The 21,938-nt window shown below is 44.3% G+C and overlaps 5 protein-coding genes across 6 annotated transcripts; 2 read left to right on the top strand and 3 right to left on the bottom strand.

Annotated features, from left to right (window-relative positions):
* Nucleotides 1-1,336: 1,336 nt before the first annotated feature.
* LOC109485232 (allatostatin-A receptor-like) lies at nucleotides 1,337-5,613 on the bottom strand. 2 transcript variants are annotated; one of them, XM_019788689.1, is made up of 4 exons: nucleotides 4,899-5,613; nucleotides 3,673-3,951; nucleotides 2,874-3,032; nucleotides 1,337-1,521 (listed from the first exon to the last, which is right to left on the bottom strand). In XM_019788689.1, the coding sequence occupies exons 1-4, from the start codon at nucleotides 5,469-5,471 to the stop codon at nucleotides 1,384-1,386; spliced, it is 1,149 nt and encodes a 382-aa protein (XP_019644248.1). In that variant the 5' UTR covers nucleotides 5,472-5,613; the 3' UTR covers nucleotides 1,337-1,383. The 2 variants fall into 2 exon arrangements, with proteins under 2 accessions (XP_019644248.1, XP_019644240.1); XM_019788681.1 differs by lacking the exon at nucleotides 1,337-1,521 and adding an exon at nucleotides 2,224-2,520 and having other exon boundaries at nucleotides 4,899-5,612.
* A 1,144-nt stretch (nucleotides 5,614-6,757) lies between these two features.
* On the top strand, nucleotides 6,758-10,154 carry LOC109484883 (kelch-like protein 9). Its single transcript, XM_019788242.1, has 2 exons — nucleotides 6,758-6,853; nucleotides 7,267-10,154. The coding sequence occupies exon 2, from the start codon at nucleotides 7,409-7,411 to the stop codon at nucleotides 9,557-9,559; it is 2,151 nt and encodes a 716-aa protein (XP_019643801.1). The 5' UTR covers nucleotides 6,758-6,853; nucleotides 7,267-7,408; the 3' UTR covers nucleotides 9,560-10,154.
* Nucleotides 10,155-10,332: 178 nt separating this feature from the next.
* LOC109485560 (NADH dehydrogenase [ubiquinone] 1 beta subcomplex subunit 10-like) lies at nucleotides 10,333-12,392 on the bottom strand. Its single transcript, XM_019789252.1, has 4 exons — nucleotides 12,164-12,392; nucleotides 11,616-11,754; nucleotides 11,200-11,339; nucleotides 10,333-10,704 (listed from the first exon to the last, which is right to left on the bottom strand). Exons 1-4 carry the CDS (start codon nucleotides 12,336-12,338, stop codon nucleotides 10,604-10,606), a joined length of 555 nt encoding a protein of 184 aa, XP_019644811.1. The 5' UTR covers nucleotides 12,339-12,392; the 3' UTR covers nucleotides 10,333-10,603.
* A 653-nt stretch (nucleotides 12,393-13,045) lies between these two features.
* LOC109485202 (60S ribosomal protein L3-like) lies at nucleotides 13,046-17,222 on the top strand. Its single transcript, XM_019788653.1, has 9 exons — nucleotides 13,046-13,052; nucleotides 13,583-13,775; nucleotides 14,106-14,274; nucleotides 14,677-14,812; nucleotides 15,291-15,477; nucleotides 15,719-15,981; nucleotides 16,135-16,230; nucleotides 16,653-16,772; nucleotides 17,073-17,222. The coding sequence occupies exons 1-9, from the start codon at nucleotides 13,050-13,052 to the stop codon at nucleotides 17,118-17,120; spliced, it is 1,215 nt and encodes a 404-aa protein (XP_019644212.1). The 5' UTR covers nucleotides 13,046-13,049; the 3' UTR covers nucleotides 17,121-17,222.
* Nucleotides 17,223-18,891: 1,669 nt separating this feature from the next.
* On the bottom strand, nucleotides 18,892-21,420 carry LOC109485054 (espin-like). The gene has a single exon (XM_019788455.1). It carries the CDS (start codon nucleotides 21,136-21,138, stop codon nucleotides 19,657-19,659), a length of 1,482 nt encoding a protein of 493 aa, XP_019644014.1. The 5' UTR covers nucleotides 21,139-21,420; the 3' UTR covers nucleotides 18,892-19,656.
* Between the last annotated feature and the right edge of the window lie 518 nt (nucleotides 21,421-21,938).

The following is a 21,938-nucleotide window of genomic DNA, read 5'->3' on the forward strand; positions in this document are numbered from 1 at the left end:
ATCAGACCTGGCGATATACGTTACTATCAAACATCGGTAGATGTTCCCATAACAAATTGTAGGAAAGAAAAATGTGCTACAAGAGAGAAAACATCTCGAAAATCTTGAATGAAGAGTCCTTCACGTTGGTGAAAACCTTAACAACCTATAGGTTATCTTACATATATGTACATAACGTTTTATATGCCATTTCATTGCACAGGGAAATTCAGTACATATATGAATTGTCACGAATGCGTCAAATGTGCAGCAGCGCCGCATAGCGATTCTATTGATAATCTGCAGACCACACTTGGCCCAGGTTTACCAAAGTGATGAATTCAACGTAAGTTTTCGTCTCACACATTCCCATTGAGTTGTTTAATACAAGGCTACCTGGGAAACGATAACTTCTTCACCCACTCAGCTATATATTTCCAGCGTACTGATGAATTGTGAATATGAAAATTAATTTGAGTTGGTTAACCTGAAATTACAAACTGACGAAATTATCAACCATATTTTCAACGTCATTCTGAGGATGATATAATTTTTTTTATAAAAACAGTTTCGCGCGGTGTGAACCGGTTGTCAGTAGTAAAAGAAAATATATCTTACCAATATACGTTTTTGGTCACGCGAAATTTGCTAGTCAAGCTATGACCAATTACTCTATATTACAGTTTCGTAGATAGTGGACACATTTCTATAACCAACATCGCTTGGTATACTGAAAGCTAAGGGATGTGCAAATTGTCCACAGTAGATACACAAAAGGCAGCAATTTTGTATAAAGACAATGGAAAGATATAATTTGCACATGTAGATATTGACCACACAGATCCAGCACACACACGCGTACAACACAGGACACAGCAACAAGCAAACACAGGAACAAGAAGCAAATATATTTCATCTGTATTACCAGTACCATATAGGTTACTTGAGATGACAAGGTAAATATTGATCCACATTAGTGGCACATGAATCATTTTTGTTGCCGATTATGGTAAGGTACATATAGATATTGTATAGCCGGCTACCGCTCGTCAATACCGTTTTCGATGTTTTGGGGAAGTTAGAATATTGATAATTTGGGACATTTAATTTGGATAATCGAGCCAGAATAGAGACGATTTGGCAGGATTAATTTTTGTAGCCCATGTTTAAGAAGAACAACAATTTTACCTTCCCGCAGAGGCCTAGTGATCTTATAATGGTAAACCAACTGAAGTTGGGTCCAGCTGTCAACGTGATTTTACTGTACATTGATAACAAAGGGCTTCCGTGTATAGCGTAACCCTGTCCGCCAGGCGGCGCTGCTTCCGTAAGTTATACTAGTACTAGTAACTTAGAAGCAGCGCCTCCTGGCGGAGAGGATGCATATCGCCCGCCGCTTGTCTCTCACATCGGTGTCTCCTCCAGGGAGGACCCGCGTTTCAGCACCGTGTGCCTGGTGGCCCCGCCAGCCACCGTGCCCGGCTCGCCGAAGTCGATGACGTTATGCTGAAACGTCGGTTTGCCCGAGCAACACGAGAACACCTGCCGAGGAACAAGGAATGTTCAACAACAACAAAACATGTATTCTCCCATCTTTACTGCGTAAGGGTTCGGTAACATGCGACATGCGACAGGTATAAGACAACAAATTGGCTCCGAAGGGTGTTCTTGGAATAGTCGTAAAAGTCGTTGTACAAAAGTCGGCTGTCTTGTGACACGATGGTCGACGGAAAAGGTTAGTGTAAGATCCTAGTTAGTATAGCCTCGCACCTTGCAATACATCATGACCGTCGCTGGCGCTTGAATAGATGTAGTGCTCGTTTCTTAAAAGTATGATGGACGATATAACATGTTTGTTACCCCAGTCAGGATTAGAATGGATTCCTAATAAATAGCATATCAACTGAGCCATTAAAAAGGGTTTGATATGACTAAAAACGGCTCTTTGCCTGTCTGCATAGGCAACCACCTAAACTGGAAGCACTTCTGCCAATCGCGCCATGACAACTTTAAAAGTGCGCCTTTAATTACAGTGGCTTTATACTATATATAGACCACTATACTATATACTATATACTGTACTATATCATACTCATACTATGCATACTATACTATACTATATACTATACTATACTATATACTATACTATACTATACTATACTATACTATACTATACTATACTATACTATACTATACTATACTATACCACACCATACTACACTACTGATCATATACTATATGTACAATACATACAATGCTATACCATTATAGTGATACTGTAGATTACTAGTGTATGCTGTGCAGGTGGTAGCGTTTAGGGCCATTTCGCTAGCAATGACTAATGTGCGGTCACAGTCACAGGGGTGCAGTTCGAAACGTGCTCATGTTACATGTTCAAACTTCTGTATCTAGGGTCAGGTCAGTGACGTGTGTCCCTGTGTTGTCGGGCTTTTCTGCACCCGAACGTCTGTCGGGAACGCTCGGGAGAGGTCGGGCAGAGGTAACTTTGTTCGGTCGGCTTCGGAAACAACAAGGGAACACCTGAGCGAAAACATGACAAAACAACAACAATCAACACAACACAAGACAACAAGACTCGACACAAACTAAAACAAGAAATCGGAGACTAAAAAAACCTCTGGGAAATATTAAGTTTTTCTTTGGTGAATTTCTTGTTTACTTTCCTGTTGGGCCTGCGATGAGATAGTACTCACACTATCGTGTACTACCACATGTACACACACACACACACACACACACACACACACACACACACACACACACACACACACACACACACACACACACACACACACACACACACACACACACACACACACACACACACACACACACACACACACACTGAAGTGCATCTATTAAACCGTCCATACCTGCATGAATGACCGGCGGAACTGTACGGAGAAGAAGGCGTATATGAGCGGGTTGACGCTGGAGTTGGAGTAGGCCAGGGCGTTCGCCACGTACAGGAGGACCTGCTGCCATTCCTCCCTACCGAACGTACTGTCCACCATCTGTACCAGCAGGTACACCTGGGTGCGACAGCAAGAATATACACACTGATAATTAACACAAGGCGTGATTGTGTATACATAAGGATGGACTAGGTTTGTAAACAAGGTATATATCGTTTTAAAGGTCCACCAGACTACAGTATGCTTTATCGTATTTCTACGTATAATGCCAAGTAAAGGAAAATTTACTGTCAAGTAAAGAAAATTCATTTTCTGTTGGAACACTGTGCCTAGCAGACCTAGCAGACCTTGCGCTCGGGCACTAGGCTCTCCGAAAACGCTGTAGAATCAATTATGTGGAAGTACAGGTCGGAAAAAATATAATGACGGATACAGAACAAAAAGAAGGGCATTAAAGATAGCAGCTGCAGGTCCAGCATTCCTGTTAACTTAACTTGTTGTATCCCCAACGTATGCGTATCGGAGCAACACATGATGTACGATGTGTGCGCACGAAATCTTATTTGGGACAAAATCTACGAAGAGAAAAAATCCCTGCACCTACCGACTCTAACGTTAAGAACCGTAGCCGGTAACATTAGTTTTGCTTGACGTTATTATCAGGAGCACACGCACAGTGCCTCGCCCACACAGTTTGTATGTTTTCTTTGTCTGTCTGTTTGATTGTTTGTTTGTTTGTTTGTTTGTTTTCCCTCACCTGCAGTGGCAGCCAGCACAGGCCGAACACCGCCACTATGACCACGATCATCCTGGTGACTTTCCTCTTGGACTTGTTCCGGCTGGTGTCGTTCATGACGCCGAGCCCGACGCGCGTCCACACCCGCTTCAGCATCAGCGCGTACATGATGACGATGGCGAGCAGGGGCAGGGCGTAGGCCAGCGCGAAGAACACCACCACGAACTCTTTGGAGTTGAAGAGCAGGCAGTTCTTACTCTCCGGGATGACCAGGTAACCCAGATCACAAGCGTCAGCTCCCTGGTACACAAACAGTTTTTACGTTACATTGACATACATAGCATTTACAAAATAATATATTCATTTAATGTTCAGGAAGCACAGCCAGGGCTGCCCAACTAGTCTGTGGCTGTTGCAAAGGGCTAGTCCTGCTGACTAGACAAGACATTACAAAGGAGTTTAAAATGGGCAGCACAACACTTTTTAACAGTCTATGGCGTTATTCTGGATACATTAAGTGTTGTATAAAAAATAACTAAGTGTTGTACTCGTCTATGTCACCATGACGGAGAGGTCAGGGTCAGTTCGCACATGCACATAAAAGAGTCGCCGAGAGAGAGAGTCTCATTGGAAGGCAGTCGTACAAATATATATATTTTTCTCAATGAAAAGTGGCATACAAAGTGATTTTTTATCTAGGAAAAGAAGACAAAAAACGTGGTCCCTCATACGTGGCTTCTATATTATACTGTGTGAATGTCCTGCAAAAGTCCAGATAGAGCGGACAGAAAGTGCATATTACAGAAGGGCTTGCATGCGGTGTCATGCGAGAAGGTTGGGCTGTACATCTGAAGGGACAACAAAATAAATGTTATCACCAAATATCCCCGTTTACACCCTTGTTTAATAATGTTATCTATATTGCCTGGACACCTGTTTGGCCAACCATCGAAACTGGTGAGTAGCGAAAATCCAATAACAAGAACTGACTATGTCGCTGCATGGGTCAACTGAAGTCAGGACCATTATTAGAATTTTTTGTGTTAATGTGTTTACATGTATATTTGGCATTGGCTAGATTTAGGTTTCATTCAAAAGCTTTTATGAAAATTCGATTGGAGGTAGAATACGCCAAGTTGTAACCAATGAAGATGGCGGTCTTTCTTCTTAAAAGTGTAAAACAAGAGAAGGCAGTCAGTTTTACTTGTATCTCTAAAAGCGTACGTAAAAAAAAAAGATTCACTCACCACAACTTTGGCTCCGAGAAGCACCGGGACCATCATGAGGAGAATGATGGGCCACAGCCCCGCCACTATGCCGCTCGCGTACCTGACGCGTCGGTAACGCACTGACGACAGCGGGTGCACGATGGCCAGGTACCGGTCCATGGACATGACGACCAGCGTGTAGATACTGAGCAGACAGCTGACGTACTGGCTGTAGTGCATGACCTTGCACCACACGTCCCCAAATATCCATTTCTGGTCTAACTTAATGATGAGCGTGAAGGGGACGGTACACACGATGAAGAGAAAGTCGGAGATGCTGAGGTTTAAGATGAAGACGTTAGTAGTGCTGCGGAGCTGGCGGCCCTTCAGGATGACGATGATAACCATGAGGTTTCCGACCACGCCGAAAAAGACGATCAGTCCCCAGAACACGGGCAGGGCCACGTCTTTCGCACGCAGCCCCTTGTCCTCATTCACTTGTGCCTTAAAAATCTGCACAATGAAGCCCAGTGTCAAATTGATGGGTCTTATGGTAACGTTAAGTGGAGTGGAAAGGTTAACTTCTCCACAAGGCAACCAAGACTCCTCCATGGTGTCTTATAACTACGGACGTCTACCTTTGTCTCTAACGCTAAAGGTCCCAGCTCCAGAGAAACCTGCCAAGTAATACCAGCCAGTTTTTATGCTCAACCTTTTCTCGTGCGTCGTGCGACATCACAAAAGAACTGTTCTATTGGCGCTGTAAATGCCTGGGTAGTTAGAATTATGGCTGGCTGAGCTGATAGTGAATACTGAAAGTAAACATCGCAGAGATAATCACTGCACTCAAGGCTTTCCCCGTTGTTATGTGGAACAGCTGAAAGGGTGCGTTTTACCGACCATTACTTGTGTTTAATCGGTGGGAACTTTGCCATTTAATGCAGGGTATTTCCGAAGGCAAATAACAGTAGCAATCTGCGACAAAACTCGCGTGGACATAGCGTCTTGCACGTAGCCATGTATTTTCATTGTTTATGTGATTATACCTAATAAATTTGACAACCATGAGGAGAAATGCTTTGAATATGTTGTCACGGAAAGATATCTGGGAATCCACAAAAGTTGTTCGTTTCTGCGGTAATTCGATGCCGGTCAGTTTCTTGGTATCCTTCAGTAACTTACGCCTACAATAGAAAAGCGACAACGTATGAATATTTAACGCAAGTGTCTTTTTGATTCGGTTGGCAAATTACTATATGGTGATCAACAGGTGGGAAATTTCCCTTCATCCCATAAGTCACTTTTACACCACGTTTTGATCACGCAACTATCACGTGAACACCATCAGTTTTTCTGAATTTCTATGGAAACTTTTGTATACGTACGTATTTTACAGTTCATGTATACACGGTACTTGTTTCGTTACTGTGCTCTAGCACGCGCACATCTGTACATATGTTTTTGTAAACAGTTGTGGCAATATATTAAGATAAGGAAAATACCAATAGTAGGTTATCGATCATAATGCTCTTTAAACTAAACAAAACGTTACATTCCTCATTTTGAGATTCACTGAAGGAAAGCCTTACGATTGATCGACATCATTTAGTATTACATGCATACGTACCATAAAACAATTTTCCCTGCACGTTTATGGCTGCGGTTTTTAGATGCGCAAATGTTTGTGTCCGTTCAGTCAGACTATCGGTCTCCGTATTGTCAACCCTCTTATCGGTTCCCTCAGAAATCTACTGCAATAATAGATACAAGACTTTCATCGCTCAAAATCTCCAGCAATAAGGCAATTCTTATTGCATCTCAAGTAGGGAAGCAACAAGTCCATCGCCGCTGCAATACTTTCATTTATCGACAGACGGCGCTCTTCTTTGTTATGCTTTCAAGATGGCCGAGAGGAATATAAACCAGGAAGGAACATTGCAGAAATATTTCGTCATCCACGCAGAGATTACATTTGTATGAACTGCGTCATCAAGGTACGTTTACGTAACGTTACATAGCTGTTTACAGTATCTTGTTTAGACTGGCAATTATGTATTGCTTTCCGTTTGAAAGCGACACTAGTCTATCCCCTTGAGCCTGTGTATTATTTGCACTCCTGTATGTGCTGCAACATACCATGCATGCCAGGACTAAGTTCAAGTACATTGTGACATCCATAGCACATAATCCTACATCCCTAACCAACATATGTCACCCATCACCTAGTTGGGCTTACAATACTTATTATTTCCTAGCCATTGTTTATTTTATGATGTACGTTTAAAGTACATCACACTACAATGTACCAGTACATGTGTAATTGTTTTGTGTGTGTAATCAATTTGTCACCAAGATTCCTCCCTTATCTAAGTTCTTCATTTGCTCTTTCTTTTATTGTCTATGACAGCTCCTTTTGGAAATCAGCCAAGTCTGAAGGCAGGATCCCCAAAGTAGCAGATTCCAGGGCAAGGTGACAGGTCTGCATATCAGTGGGAAAGTATGCAAACTTTCATCTGAACGAGTAACGGGTAACATAACAAAGGACAGACATGGAGCCCATGAGAATCAGGTGTATGAACTTCACGTCCCCCCTGGAGCACCCGACCACCCTCCTCCAGGCCTTACAGGACATGCGGGAAGAGGAGACCCTCTGTGACGTGACTCTCGTCTGCGACAACCTCCGACTTCCCTCTCACAAGATCCTCCTCGCTGCCAGCAGCAGGTTCTTCAAGAACATGTTGTCAGGAGGAGGGAAGGAGGAGGCTGTCTTAGCCGACATGTCTTCCCAGGCAGTGAAAGTGGTTCTGGACTACATGTACACCTCGGAGATATACATCATGCAGGAGAACCTAGAAGATGTGACGTCCGTCGCACGGCAGTTTCAGCTGAGTAATCTGTTGAACTGTTGCATGGAGTATAAGATGGGTTGGGAGAGGGAAGTCAGACATTTTGTGGACGTGACCTACCCCACGAGGCTCCTACACAACCTGCACACGCTGCAGCTGGAGAAGGGCTCGTGTGACATCACTCTGGTCGTGGAGGAGCGGGAGATCGTGGCGCACAGGGTCGTCCTGGCCGCGTGCAGCGACTACTTCCGTGCCATGTTTACCGTTGGGATGAGAGAGGCCACGGAGAGACGGGTGGAACTGAAAGACGTGCCGTACACACGTCTGAAGGAGATGGTGGAGTACATCTACACCTCCGACATAGCGCTGAGGTGGAAACACCTGGAGGAGACCGTGGACGTAGCCAGCAGGCTCCAGGTCTTACCTATACTAGACGTGTGCTGTGAATTCCTGAAAGCGAGCATTGTTGCAGAAACATGTATGGACATCTACCAGCTGGCTAGTGTGTACTATCTGACGGATGTTATAACAGCTGTGAATAGCTACATTCTGGAACACTTTCAGGCATTCTGCAAGAATGCAGACTTCTTGGAGATCTCAGTCGACCAGCTGGCTCAGATTCTCAAAAGTGACTCTCTCAACTGTGCTGATGAAATTGACATATTCTGGGCGGTGTACAGATGGCTCACGCACGAGTCTTCTCGTATGGCGTACACCGGACGTTTGTTGCAGCACGTACGATTCCCACTGATGACTACATTTGATTTGAACGAGATTGTGGACTTGGAGATTTTCCAGAACAGTTTGCAGTACAAGGATCTTATGATCGAGGCTTACAACTATCACTCTCATCCCAGTGAGCAGCCACTGCTCCTGTCTGAACGTACACACATCAGGTCCACATGTTGCTGTCTGGTCAGTTTCAACGGCCGCAAGGCTGGACTGGCGCACAGAGAGGACGAACAGACAGATGTCATGTTTCTGGATCCCAACACCAAGACATGGCGTGAACTCACGGCGACAAAAGAGCCCATCACACACCAGGGCGTGGCCGTGCTGAACAACTTCGTGTACCTGATTGGTGGGGAGGGCGTGCGGGGATTCCGCTCTGCCGTGGCCACGGGCTGGCGCTACGACCCTCAGAGGAACGACTGGTTCAGGGTCAAGTGCATGCGCCACCGTCGGTCAGATTTCCACCTACAAGCCATGGACGGGAAACTTTACGCCATCGGAGGGAGGAACTTGATGGGAGAGAACGACAAGGTAGAGTGTTACAATCCGGCTAAGGATGAGTGGTCCTACATAGCATCAGTGGGGATTCCCTTGTATGGGCATGCAGGCACAGATTACAAGGGGCAGCTGTATCTGTCAGGAGGGGGCAGTAACTGGGTCTACAACACTGCCCTGAGGTGTTACGACCCACAAAGTGACACCTGGACGATCAAATCTGACATGGCCATCGCTCGGGCATTCCACAGGATGGCCACGGTAGGAGGGAAGATTTTTGTCCTGGGCGGCGCGGAGAGAGATGACCATGCAAACGCCGACGTCCTGCTGACCGAATGTTACAGTCCGCAAACTGGACAGTGGAGCATTGTCGCACCCATGCCCAAGCCGCAAGCAGAGCCAGGCTTAGCCATCATGGAAGGACGAATCTTCCTCGTAGGAGGGAGCTCTTGTCAGCATAGGACATACAGGGCTCTGAAGTACATCCAGTGCTATGACCCAAACACAAATAAGTGGTCAGAAGAAGAACCGTTGCCGGACGCGTGGACTGGGGTAGCCTGTGCTGCCATCACCCTACCACAGGACAGTGTCAGTGGGTCATGGTTTGACTGGCTGTATAAACTCTAGTTTGGCATCTCTATCAAGATTTCTTTCCCTTCTGTCTCACAGATTAAAAATACACTGTATAGATTGAACTTACTCCTCTACCACTATACCATATATGAGGATTACTATTACATATATAAAATTATATCTTATCATAGGCAACATATACTTCATATGAAAGATGATACTTTTTAAGTGCTGTAAACCAAATGATATCAATACACTGGTACTGGTATGGTGTTAGGTGACCCTCACAAGGGACTAGAAACTGTAAGCAGTATATGTCAAGTGATGTCATGTACATATATACTGTGTATATATAAACAACCTTTTTGTTGCATGTGGTAATCTCCAAGAGTAAGAGTTCTTGAATCATGTTCAAATTCAAACACTGCAAGTAGACTTCACCCCTTACATGTACTGTTTTGTAACCCTAATCCAGCCCCATGAATAAAAAAATAGCAATACTGAGGATGTATGGAAATGCTGTTAGATGATGTTTTTCAAACTTGGAACATATGTAGTTTTTCTTCACACCTTATCCTTTATAGCATCTAATATTTTCTTATTTACGAAAACAGTCTTGCTTATCTTTCACATTGGGAATCTTATAAGAGGCAAGGATGGACAGTTTGACCCATTAATGTGTCATTGTTGATTTGCTCTTTCCTTTGAACTCTACAAAAAGAAGAGCTATCCTGCATACCTCATAGCTACATATATCCTAGGCACGTTAAAACAGCTCACAATCAAAACACCATCCTAACTCCATGAAAAAAATACAATAACAGTCAACAAACATTTGAAGTTATGTTTTATTTTACAACTTCAGGACACTAGAGTGAAGTGATATGGATAGAGGCATACTGGTACAAGTCAATACACCTGCCAACAACCTCCATCTAATGCTTATGGATGTCAACAATCCTGATTTCCATTCTAGGAGAAACTGTTTTGGTCTATCATCACACACAAATCTCAAACATGTTCTGCCTCATGTTGTATGGTTCATATTTGTGTCAGTTAAGAAGAAAAAAGTGAAAGGAAGCCTAGATGCAGGTTTTATTATGACTCTTGTTTTTCTGCCTCTCTTCGTTCTTCTATCATGCGATGTTTCTGCTTCATGAATGCTTTGAAGGCATTCCCATACACTCCCAGGTCTCCATCTGTGGTGTACAGAACAGTATGGTTAGAAATGGCAGGATATACAAGGAGTCACCATGATTCTGAACTTGTGGTTGTACTGCAGAACATTCACTAAACTGTACTACTTTGCTTGATTAGTCTCAAGCTCAGTAGTGACAGAACTTCATCCTTGAATTACAAAAAATGTTAGCCATACATACTAGTGATATCTATAAGACTTGCTGTTATAAAAGTGATAATTGCACGTCTTAGTATACACTACACATATACATACCATATACTAGGTTCACTAAAATTTTAGTAAAAGAACATATGGATAAGTGATAAGAAATCAAAGACACTTGGCTTGGTCTAACTCAGTCTCAATAGTTACATTTCTCCATGTCACTTGTGTGCATATTCGAATTCCAAATGCACACAGACAGAGTTCAACACTGCCCCCATTCCCCTTAGTGGCCTCACTAACACTTGATAGTTAATAATGGGAAATTTGACCAGTAACTAAGAGTACATACACTTGATGTCATAGCCATTCTGAGCTGAATCATAGCGCTGTTTTAGGTCCCTGCAGTTCACATAGTGACTGTCGCCCTCCTCGAAGCAGCATCGCATCCAGTCTTGCCGCGCCAAACGCAGGATCTCCTGATCTACAAGACTGAGGGAGGAAAATGGTGGTACAAGTATTAATATTGACTACTAATAGTACTATTGATCATAAAACTAAAACTGGTTAAAGCATAACAGTGTCATGTAGCCTGGATGCCAGACCCATATAGCACAACAGACCCAAAGTTATCCCCACACAGCCAGGATAACTTTTGATCCAGTACTAGTGTGCTATGGGTCTGGCATCCAAGCTATAAGTATAACAGATGTTGCCTGCATAGCTTATACGTTGTACTTCAATTGCTGACTGCAATTCTTTACTTACTGGTCTCGTTTGAACTGTTCGTTGGCCTCGTAGATGCAGACCTGGTCGTTGATGTCACAGTCCTCGATCCCGGGAACACGGCGGAACTTACGGTGGTAGTACGGGTATTTGTTTTTCTGCTGCTGAGCCTTGATCCAATCTGAGAGGTCAAAAGGTGTAAATAATATATCTCTGTCTTTGTATCTATAGTTGGATCACTGGTAATCATTTCTTTCCAATGTTGATGCTATTATGGTGGACACGAAAAAAGTGTGATGATTTTTCGATTTAAAATTCACATTATGTATCAGCATCTAAACATATAATTAGCAATAGCTATGAAGTTTTGTATATGCAACTGATTTATAATTATATATAGTGCCTTTAGGACAGTCCCAAACAACCTGATGTAGTTTCTGTCACAAGTCAAGTGGCAACTATTGAATATTCTCGATACCTTAAAACGCCATGGTGTCATCTGGATCAAAACTAGCAAGTGCAAGCAAGAAAGAGAAAGATAGTGAGTGAGTGCTGTGTTGTTACATGTTGATCATGAGGTCACACCATACCGTGGATGGCAGTCACTGGCTTGTCGACGGTGTAGTGGAACGTCGCCAAAAGCGTCTTCATAACAGGATTGAGGTGACTGTTGTCCCCTCCAGGATTGTATGTGTACGCCTCTTCCCAGCTTGCGATGTCGAATTTCTTCTTTGGAGGACCTCCATCGTCTCCTTGGTCCGCCATGATGGTGACCTCTGGCGCCTACTTTTTTCAAAGAGGGTATGGAAGAGTGTATACCACAACTGGAAATAAAGTATAACCTTCAAATAATTGTCAATGTTGATATTACAAAGTACTCAATATCGGTAATTACCTACATATAGTGTGTCTGTGTGAAAAAAGGATAGTTTTATGCCAACTAATTTGTATTCTTTCAACTTTATCTTGCAATATCCCTACTTCTCTACCCCTATCATACCCTTAAACTCCCCTCACGGTGGTCAGATCGCGTCGAAATACAACTAAATTTTACTACATTGACTTGTGCTACGATTTGGTGGTAAAAATGCAAAACATTGGCAAAATAAATAGGATACTAAAATATTTAAGAATGTACTGCGTATCAAATCTTTTTCAAAAGTTCACTATACCATAATAGTAATGGTGTATATAACATTAGCGTTTGCATGCATTCTTAGTTACCATGTTCTGCGTATCCCCAATATTGTGAATTTATTTACCGATTATCGCCTTTGATATGAATGAAAAGCGTAATCATTCAGTACATCTATTGCATGTAGTTTACTAATGATATATATAAACATGTGAAGTTTAATGAAGACCTTGTTTTTATTTATGAATGATCTCAAAACTTACAGGCACCGTAGGTTCAAGGTAAGAATCCTATATTAGCCTCGTTTTGGACCAGCACGCCCTCTTTGCCTAGCTGTGGAAATGGTGGGTAGCATGAAATTTTAGTGGCTAACAATCCGTGAGATATCGCGCGAAGTTTATTTCATCGAAGCTTATATCCTCATTTTTCTGGTGTCAGAAGAAATGGAGAGTATGTTATGATAGGTTTTAATGCATCTGAGTGCATTAGACCGACACAATTTCGTTTCTACTTGGCAGCTATCGTTGACAAATTCCAGCCCTGCAACGTGTGCAAGATGGCCTTTGTAGTTGTGCAGCCTGGAGTGACTAGACGTGCTTACTTGTGGTACTGGATGTGAAGTACAAACACATCGATGACTTAAGAAAAAAAAACTCCTGCAGTTTTTCTGTGCCTAAAAATTACGAGTAGTTTCGGCATGCCGCATGGGCATGGCCACATGTGCGAACTTGTTCTGATGGGGGAGGGGGGTCGAGCTCGTATGCAGCGTACAAGAAAATTCCCACTATTGTTGGTTACTCTTATTTATTGCTAAATGTTTAAACTTGCCCGTATAGCCAAGTCAGATTTGTGACGTATTTTTTTCCCGTTGCAGTCTCACCGAAAGTTCTCTGCGCCACGCCACGGCTCCCTGGGTTTCCTGCCCCGCAAGAGGTGCAGGCGCTCCAAGGGGAAGGTTAAGGCTTTTCCCAAGGATGACGCCAGCAAGCCTCCACATCTTACCGCCTTCATGGGCTACAAGGCCGGCATGACCCATGTACTGAGGGAAGTCGAGAGAACTGGAGCAAGTATGTATTTCAGCTCAAATTTGTTAACTTGCCTCACCATGTACTATATACAACTAGAAGTAAATGAACTTTAAGTCATTTCATATTCATAATTAAGCTTACCATATTTTAGGATAAGCAGAATTTAAGTTTATGACTGTGTTCTACCCAGATCAGCAGTGATGAAATTTTTTCCCACATTCGCAGTTTCCACCAAAAAGGCCCCTGTGCCTTGATGATGGGACAATTCCTTCCTTGGATGTCTGAGCTGATACTCTTTTCTTGAACAAAGATTCTATAATTTCTCGAGACTCTTTAAGTAATGAATGTCTTAACTACTTAATTTCCCAGAGTCAACCAAACGAGAGGTGGTAGATGCAGTGACGATCATAGAAACCCCTCCCATGATGGTTGTCGGAGTGGTTGGCTACATCGCTACACCAAAAGGCAGGCGTGCTTTCAGGACCATCTTTGCCGAACACTTGAGCGATGAGTGCAGGCGTCGCTTCTACAAGAACTGGTAAGGCAGAAATGCAGGACAGCAATTTATTTGATGACTGTATTAGTAGGGTTCAAATCCTATATGCATTTCAATGTCAGGGCTCTCTGAATACTAGGTGCATATGCACCTTAGTGCAGGTATTCAGAAAAAAATATTGAGCCCTGAAAGGATATAAGTTGTAAAGATAAGTTTCGGTAGATAATAGATATTGTACTGAAATTGGCTTGTTTGCTTAACCCCTCTTTATTGCAATCAGCACTATGAGCCAGGGTCTGGTCTCATGGAGCAGCCACACACTCCACCCAGTGTCTGTACACTGAAGAGTGTCGCATGCCTAACTCCTCAGCCTTCGAGCCTCCTCTCGTGTAACACTCACGATGAGACTCATGGCTGTCTTCCCCTGCCCCTTGGGGACTGAAGGTACTCCTCCAAGAAGAAGGCATTCACCAAGTACGCCAAGAAGTGGCAGGACGAGGACGGCAAGAAGCAGATTGAGAAGGACTTCAAGCAGATGAAGAAATACTGCATCAACATCCGTGTCATTGTCCACACTCAGGTAATGAGATGGCTATATTACACACATAAGGCCATGTTGATTTGATGATATGGAGGACATCTTCACACGCCAAAAAAAATTTGCATCAGTTTTGGGGTTCTAAGTGGATGTTAACCCATAAAATCAAATCAACATTGCCTAACCAAATTCCTTCGAAACGCATAAGCTTGTCTTCCTTAGATAACAACTAGTAACTGGTTTACATGCACATGACACTGGCATTATATGCATGTTATATGGAGAGGACAATAAATAGTAGTTGTACAAGGATCCGTTTTAGTGTGGTAAAGGCTGTTTGCAGTGATGAAATATTCCCCACATTCGCAGTTTCCACCAAAAAGGCACCTGTGCCTTGATGATGGGACAATTCCTTCCTTGGATGTCTGAGCTAACAGCAAGCCATTAGAGTTAAGTTTCAATACTAAAGAATCAAAGTGAGTACAGTTCTGTAATGGACTTTTTTTGTCATCCCCATTAGATGAAGGACCTGCCTCACCGTCAGAAGAAGTCCCACATCATGGAGATCCAGGTGAACGGTGGCACCATCGCGGAGAAGGTGGACTGGGCGCGGGAACATCTGGAGAAACAGATCCCCGTCTCCCAGGTCTTCGGCCAGGACGAGATGATCGACATCATCGGTATCACCAAGGGCAAGGGCTTCAAGGGTAAATAACCTAGTCTCGTTATCTTACTGTTCACATTGAGCACATTTCCCTGTGTTTAGACATGTGATGAAGCCCATGGAAATATGCTTCATGCGCGAAGCATTCAGAACAAACTCTGTTGAAGTTTCCATGCTGCCTTCCTACTGATGTCTACAAGAAATACAAGCAAATAAACAAGGTAGTTCTGTACTTGTTAAACATTTCCAGCTATTGTGACTTAATGAATTTGCCTTTCCCCTAGGTGTGACCTCCCGTTGGGGAACCAAGAAGCTCCCCCGTAAGACCCACAAGGGTCTGCGTAAGGTGGCCTGTATCGGCGCCTGGCATCCTGCTCGTGTGGGCTACGGTGTCGCCCGTGCTGGTCAGAAGGGCTACAACCATCGCACGGAGATCAACAAGAAGGTGTACCGTGTGGGCGCGGGCATCCATGTGAAGGACGGCAAGGTCGTCAAGAACAACGCCGCCACCGAGTACGATCTGACGGAGAAGACTATCACTCCACTGGTAAGAGATAATACTGGATGCCAGAAAAGGAATCACTGTAAAACCTTGTTGCTAGACTTGAAAAATAAGTCCACAGGCAATTTTTGGCTCTTGATAAGTTTTGCAAGGTTTTTTGAAGGACTGAGTCCAACACTTTTTTTTGTTATTTTCCAGGGTGGCTTCCCCCACTACGGTGAAGTGAAGAATGACTTCATCATGATCAGGGGCTGCTGTGTCGGACCTAAGAAGCGTGTGCTCACCCTGCGCAAGGTAATCCCCAACATGTAGTTACACTTTGCACATGCTGCACATGAAGTCCCAAAGACATGACCACAGAAGGGGTCTGGTATTTTATTCCTCTCATAACCCTCTTCGAGTTGGACACCATTGTGTTGGCTAAATCACAGCTTAGGGGATCCAAATCACATGTAGGGGACCCCTATGCTCGAAAAGCCCAATGGGACCTATGCTAAGTCTAATTTGTTGTGTATCATATGATATAGGGTAGATTTGAGCTGTCAGCAGTGACGATAACCTCTTCATTGTTTCCACCATAAAGGCACCTGTGTCTTAATGATGGGACAGATCTTCCTTGGATGTGTCTGAGCCTTCGACAGCTCCAGTGTAAAATCTGTTATGAAAAGTGCATATCTTGTATTTTGCCATACTAAGATGGACTTTCTCGTTGGCAGTCTCTTCTGGTCCAGACCAGCCGCAGGTCCCAGGAGAAGATCACGCTCAAGTTCATCGACACCTCGTCCAAGTTCGGTCACGGCCGCTTCCAGACCATCGCAGAGAAGAAGGCCTTCATGGTTAGTACTCTTCAATTTTTATTACATTCATTATATACCTCAACAGCCTCACATTTCTCTGAATGCTGCAGTTTGCTTTTATATTTGCAATTTTTGTGGTCACCTCTGTACTGCGAACTTATCTTAACATTAAACTAATAATTCACCAACTTTTCTGCTGCACCTGCCGCTACCGTGAACGCATAGTTCCGCAAACATGTCCATTTTTCTCAGACTGCAAACTTTTGCTACCACAAACAGTGATTTACAGTAGTTTTCTTTTCAAACAGATTGAATTACATGTTCCTTATCTGTTTACAGGGTCCTCTCAAGAAGGACAAGGAAATCAAGGAGACTCCAGTGGCCTGAGAAACCCCTGCAGACCCCGAACTATTGGGCCAAGGAACAGCACTTAAACCTTCTGGTCAAAGCTGGTTCTGACAATAAAACAAATGAAATGAAAAGTGGATACTGTACTGTCCTGTTTTTTTGTCTTGTAGTTCTAGAATATCTTATTAATCCACTGCAAGCATTAAAAGCAATTGAAGGTGGGATTATGAAATGATAGGAAAGTTGATCATGGGGAAAGTGCTTTCCAATTTTGAGTGGCTGCCAGCAACTTACATGACTCACATTTGCTAGTGAATGTAAGATATTATTGTCCTCGATAAGACTCGCAACTCATGATCCAGAATGCAAGGATGTCAAACAAGTTCGTGAATAGCTACCAGTGATGTTTGCACGACCAACGTAACTGACGGGTGGGCTCTGAAAAACTGGCCATGGGGTAGAAACTGATTTACTGGTTAGCAATGGGGTCCTTCATGCAATGGATGGTGGTGTAGTCTTCCCACTCTTGACTTAAACATGACTGCAAGCAACCTCATGGATTCATCAATAGCGTTTCGAAATAGATACAGTATCCAAGACTTAAAGGTCTCTGTATCTTACAATTGAAGTCCCTATTTATAGAAAAAACGTGGCGTTAAGAATAGCAGACATTGTGCGGCCGTACATAGCACCAGATGTGTCGTGGTCTCCGAGTTTAAGAACGTTAAACAGTAGCAATGGCAATCGTGCCATTTGTACGTGGAGAGCCTGAACTTGACAGCTGTACAGCAAACACGAATAGCGGCGGTGGAGCCAAGGTGGCATGCCAACGTGACGGCGGCTGTGCGGGGGACGTGAGCAGACCTGCCAAGCGTAGCCTCACCATTGTGCGATAAATCAGACGTTTCATCGCGAGGACCGTGTCCTTGTCGAGTTCACCTTGTGTACATACTGAAACCACGCATGCCAAGACACCATGCCAACCGGATGTCTTAAAACGTTATACACGGTTCTTAGACGGGTTTAATAGAATTCTACCGTTTGTGTGGCTTCCTGCGATGGATAGGAGTCACTGCAGAGTTCAAGTTGAAGGTGTATAGTGTTGCTCGGCGGTGTCAGATCGTGCATGTCTGTAAAGGCACAGGTCAGATTTTCACTCACGTACGCACGTGTCTCGAACCGTAAATAACTCAGGAAAGGGAATCTGAGGTAAAGTTTGGTAAATACTTTGCCAGCTACGGATATATATCGGAAGTATTGTTTTTTGACGTCCGTGTACCCTTCGGACATAGTAGGTTCATAACACGTGCATGGGGAAAAATAGCAGACAGAATAACAAAAGATCGACCAAATACGGGAAATGGGGTAAACTTGAAGGTCACAGAATATGAGTTAGGTCAACATGGGGGAATTCAGGAAGCCGAAAATTGCATGAGAGACCTTCCACCAATCCAACACAGTTACTTACGGTACTAGTCCAGGTTAAATACGTCATAGAATCTCCTCCGTTGTTCAGAAAAGAATGCACAAAATTTCCAGATATACTTCGGAAGTCTGAAACTTCTGATTACTTGTTTATCAATCAACTAAAGGTCTGAAGTTGTTCCGAAGTCCAACCGGTAGCGACAGTGGGAGCGGACGTGAACTAACCAGGATGGTACCCAGGCTACCAAGGCCCTGTGTGTTCTTTAATTCTACACCCCGTCACATTTATATAAAACGTGCAGCTACGTACATAATACTGCACAGGAACACCGACAATTAACAGTTTCTGTAAGTATACTTTATTTTCTGCAATATGTATAATGTCACCATATGTATTCCAACATGACCTCGCATCGTGAATTCCAGCAGTGCTGCGGCATATCAAAATTCCGACACAGTAACCGAACATGACAATCACATGAAACATCAGCTCCCTAAAGTATTGTTTGGACGAGAAGTACCTCAAGGTTTGAACTAGTTAAAATGTATGGATATGTTCACCAGTTTTGTGGGAACCAGGCTAGTGTCTAGTGGTGTAGTGCCTATAGTTATGTTGACATAATTAGATAACCGTCTTTTCCTAGGTCTTAACTTTGTTTTCCAAGTACTTGTGTTGCGATCTCATTATTGCATATGTATACAAGCAAACCCTTGCACCTAGGCCCTATAGAAGATCATCCATTTCAGAGTATACATGTACATGTATAAATACTTACCATCACTCGTGACAGAAAAAGATAAGCAAAATATAAATCGGTACGAGTGGTAGAAAAAATATCAGTTAACATTATAAGTGATCATATTTCATGTCAGCACTTGACCCCACCTGTAGTCAATATTGCAGGTTGTTATTAACTAACAGTTGAACATGTGAAAAGGGTTCAAAGTCCTCCAACCCCGCCTCCTGGCAACAGTCAACATATCAGTTCTGTTGTGGTGTCCTGGCGGTAGATTGAGTCATCGTAAACGAGATATAAAACCTCTAGAACGGTAATAAATCTCACAAGTATTGCCGATAAACGCCAGCTCAAATCGTGATAAATTTTATGGCTGTACACATGTGTGAGGGTGTATAGACTGTACATTGTTCTCAGCTGCCCCCCTCCACGACAATTTCAGGCAGCGGGTCTTGTTTGATGAATGTCGCCTCAGTTGTTGATTCTACTTTATGCTTTTCGTCCACCTCGGGCAAGGAGTCGAGTACAGAGGAGTGATGTTCGTCTGTCAGACTTTTTGGCCTGAGCGCGAGAACTGACGCCACGTTTAGCTTTTTCTTAGGCTGGTCTCGTTTAGAAAGGCTGGCTAAGTCATTCACGGAGATAGCCGGTACACTTCTCTTGCGTAGCCTCGCGTTTACCGGTGCCTGCTCTACTTCTTCTTTGAAGTCCTGAGTGGCAGACACCAAATTTTTCCACTTCCCTCCACCTAGACCCGACTTGGGGCGGAGACTTTCAGCCTTGCTCGCCCGTCGTTTCTTCACGGCGATGTTCAGTAGTCCCGCGGCGCTCATCTTCTTCCTCCGCGGCTCTGGAGGCGGCGTCGGGGGCGGCGTGTCAGGCTTCTTCTGAGCGGTCACTCTAAAGGCGGCGCTGTTGTGAGCCGATTTCAGGGCCATCAGTGTGGGTATTGTAGGGTACGAGGAACGCTTGCCGAGATACCGCTGAGCGTGTTGTCCTTTCAATACCAACAGGGCAGAATCCGCGGTGGAGTTATACACAGAAGAGCGCACACTTAACACACTGCCCACCTGTGAACCGGAGGCCCCGGGAGGTCCCGTCATCTTGAACTTTGGTAAAGTCAGCCCTGGTTCCGGATTCTTGCTCCGTACCGTAGTTTCTACTGTCGGTTTTTCGGACCCTTTGTAAGACTTGGAATACTCAACACGAATCGGCGGGAGGGTCACTGTTAGGAGAGCAGTCAGTGTTTTCTTGCTTGGCTTTTTGTCTTCCGTAGTGTCTTCATCTGCAGCGGGTACATGTACCTCTTCTCGTATGACCTGTCCACTCACGGAGAAGTATTTTCTGGTGTTAAACGTACAGGGGTTCGCCCTCGCTTCTGTCAGCAGAATCTGCGCGATGTCGTCCTGTCCCCTGATCTTCGCCTGCACGTACGGTGTCGTGCTGTTATTGTCCGGGATGTCTACACTCAGCTGCCGGTCTACGGTGGCTCTGACGACCGTCCGAACTACCGACGGGTCCCCGGAGAGCACGGCGTGGTGCAGGGGAGTTCTCCCCTCCTTGTCCTTCTGTACCAAGTCCACGTTCTTGTGATTGAGCAGCCATTTGACTTGTTGGTTGAGTCCGTAGGAGCAGGCGAAGGAGAAGACGCTCCTGCCGCAGGGGTCCTGTGCGCGCAGGTCGGCTCCTCGGTAGAACAGGTGTCGGAACATCTTATCTCTCAGGTGGTCGTCCCTCGCGAAGCAGGCCGTCATGAGCGGGGTCCGGCCGTGATGGTCCCGCACGTTCGCGTCCATCAGATTTAACAAGTCCCGCACGTCCTCCAGCTTCCCCTCCAACACCGCCTGGTGAAGCCGCGCCGCCTTCTCGTCAGGAAGCCTCTTCCTTCTCGTCATGGCGGCTAGATCTTACCGAGAACCCCGAACATTAACTAAGACATGTACCCTGCGATGTTGCTCCCGTCACCGTGTCTGTGTTACTAACGGGATTGTATACCGTCAGTACAGCGCCTATTGTGAGGTAGAGCTCGCTTTGTGTGCCCAACTCGGCCTTCTGATAGCAGTTCTTTGTTTCGTCCAATCGGACACATTGTTTGCGGAATGTCGAACGAGCAGGAGTAGATTATGGCAGACTTCACAACTATAAAAGCAGGTGTCGGTCGCTAGCAAATACATCACGGATAGCCTATAGAACTAACAAAATTAACTTTACTCGCTCCTATAGGCGATTCAAAAGTCCGTATTGATAAGAATGTTTACTCCGTGCCGTATCCAACTTCGCCCGTGTCAACGTTTATGCCCAACAGATGACGACTGTAAACGGTTGCCAACAATTGTCTCACCCGTGCAAGTCTGTCGTTAACTCGTCAATAATTCCTATCGTAAATTCCATTACAGGAGATAAAAATGTCATGACATATCGATATAATCATGCCGTAGTTAACGTTGACAGCGTGAGTAACTTGCTCCCATCTATTCATAAGCGGACACAATTAAAATTGACAGGCACGAGAGAAAGACTCGATTGTTCCCCTCTCTGACTCTCCCGCTGATATCTGGATATGAAAAGGGCTTGTCACGATGTTGGATGGGTCTTGTATTTTCTAAACAGCGTCGCCACAGTTTAAGATCACGCGATGAAAAATTTATGCAGCGGCTTTTGTGTGGCGTGCTTTGTATGGACGTGGGTGGACGGG

Source organism: Branchiostoma belcheri, unplaced genomic scaffold (assembly GCF_001625305.1).
Source record: "Branchiostoma belcheri isolate BF01 breed outbred unplaced genomic scaffold, Haploidv18h27 scaffold11, whole genome shotgun sequence".
NCBI lineage: Eukaryota > Metazoa > Chordata > Leptocardii > Amphioxiformes > Branchiostomatidae > Branchiostoma > Branchiostoma belcheri.

Excerpts from the sequence above, each read along its gene's own strand:
- LOC109485054 (XM_019788455.1), bottom strand. The coding sequence starts at position 21,138 with ATGACGAGAAGGAAGAGGCTTCCTGACGAGAAGGCGGCGCGGCTTCAC.
- LOC109484883 (XM_019788242.1), top strand. The coding sequence starts at position 7,409 with ATGGAGCCCATGAGAATCAGGTGTATGAACTTCACGTCCCCCCTGGAG.
- LOC109485202 (XM_019788653.1), top strand. Across the intron at positions 13,776-14,105 it reads AGTCGAGAGAACTGGAGCAA|AGTCAACCAAACGAGAGGTG; the intron begins GTATGTATTTCA and ends TTAATTTCCCAG. Across the intron at positions 14,275-14,676 it reads CGTCGCTTCTACAAGAACTG|GTACTCCTCCAAGAAGAAGG; the intron begins GTAAGGCAGAAA and ends TGGGGACTGAAG.
- LOC109485232 (XM_019788681.1), bottom strand. The coding sequence starts at position 5,471 with ATGGAGGAGTCTTGGTTGCCTTGTGGAGAAGTTAACCTTTCCACTCCA. Across the intron at positions 3,033-3,672 it reads TGTGCTGGCTGCCACTGCAG|GTGTACCTGCTGGTACAGAT; the intron begins GTGAGGGAAAAC and ends TGTCGCACCCAG. Across the intron at positions 2,521-2,873 it reads TCCGCCGGTCATTCATGCAG|GTGTTCCCTTGTTGTTTCCG; the intron begins GTATGGACGGTT and ends GTTTTCGCTCAG.
- LOC109485560 (XM_019789252.1), bottom strand. The coding sequence starts at position 12,338 with ATGGCGGACCAAGGAGACGATGGAGGTCCTCCAAAGAAGAAATTCGAC. Across the intron at positions 11,755-12,163 it reads GCCAGTGACTGCCATCCACG|ATTGGATCAAGGCTCAGCAG; the intron begins GTATGGTGTGAC and ends TTGACCTCTCAG. Across the intron at positions 10,705-11,199 it reads GAATGGCTATGACATCAAGT|ATGGAGACCTGGGAGTGTAT; the intron begins GTATGTACTCTT and ends TGTACACCACAG.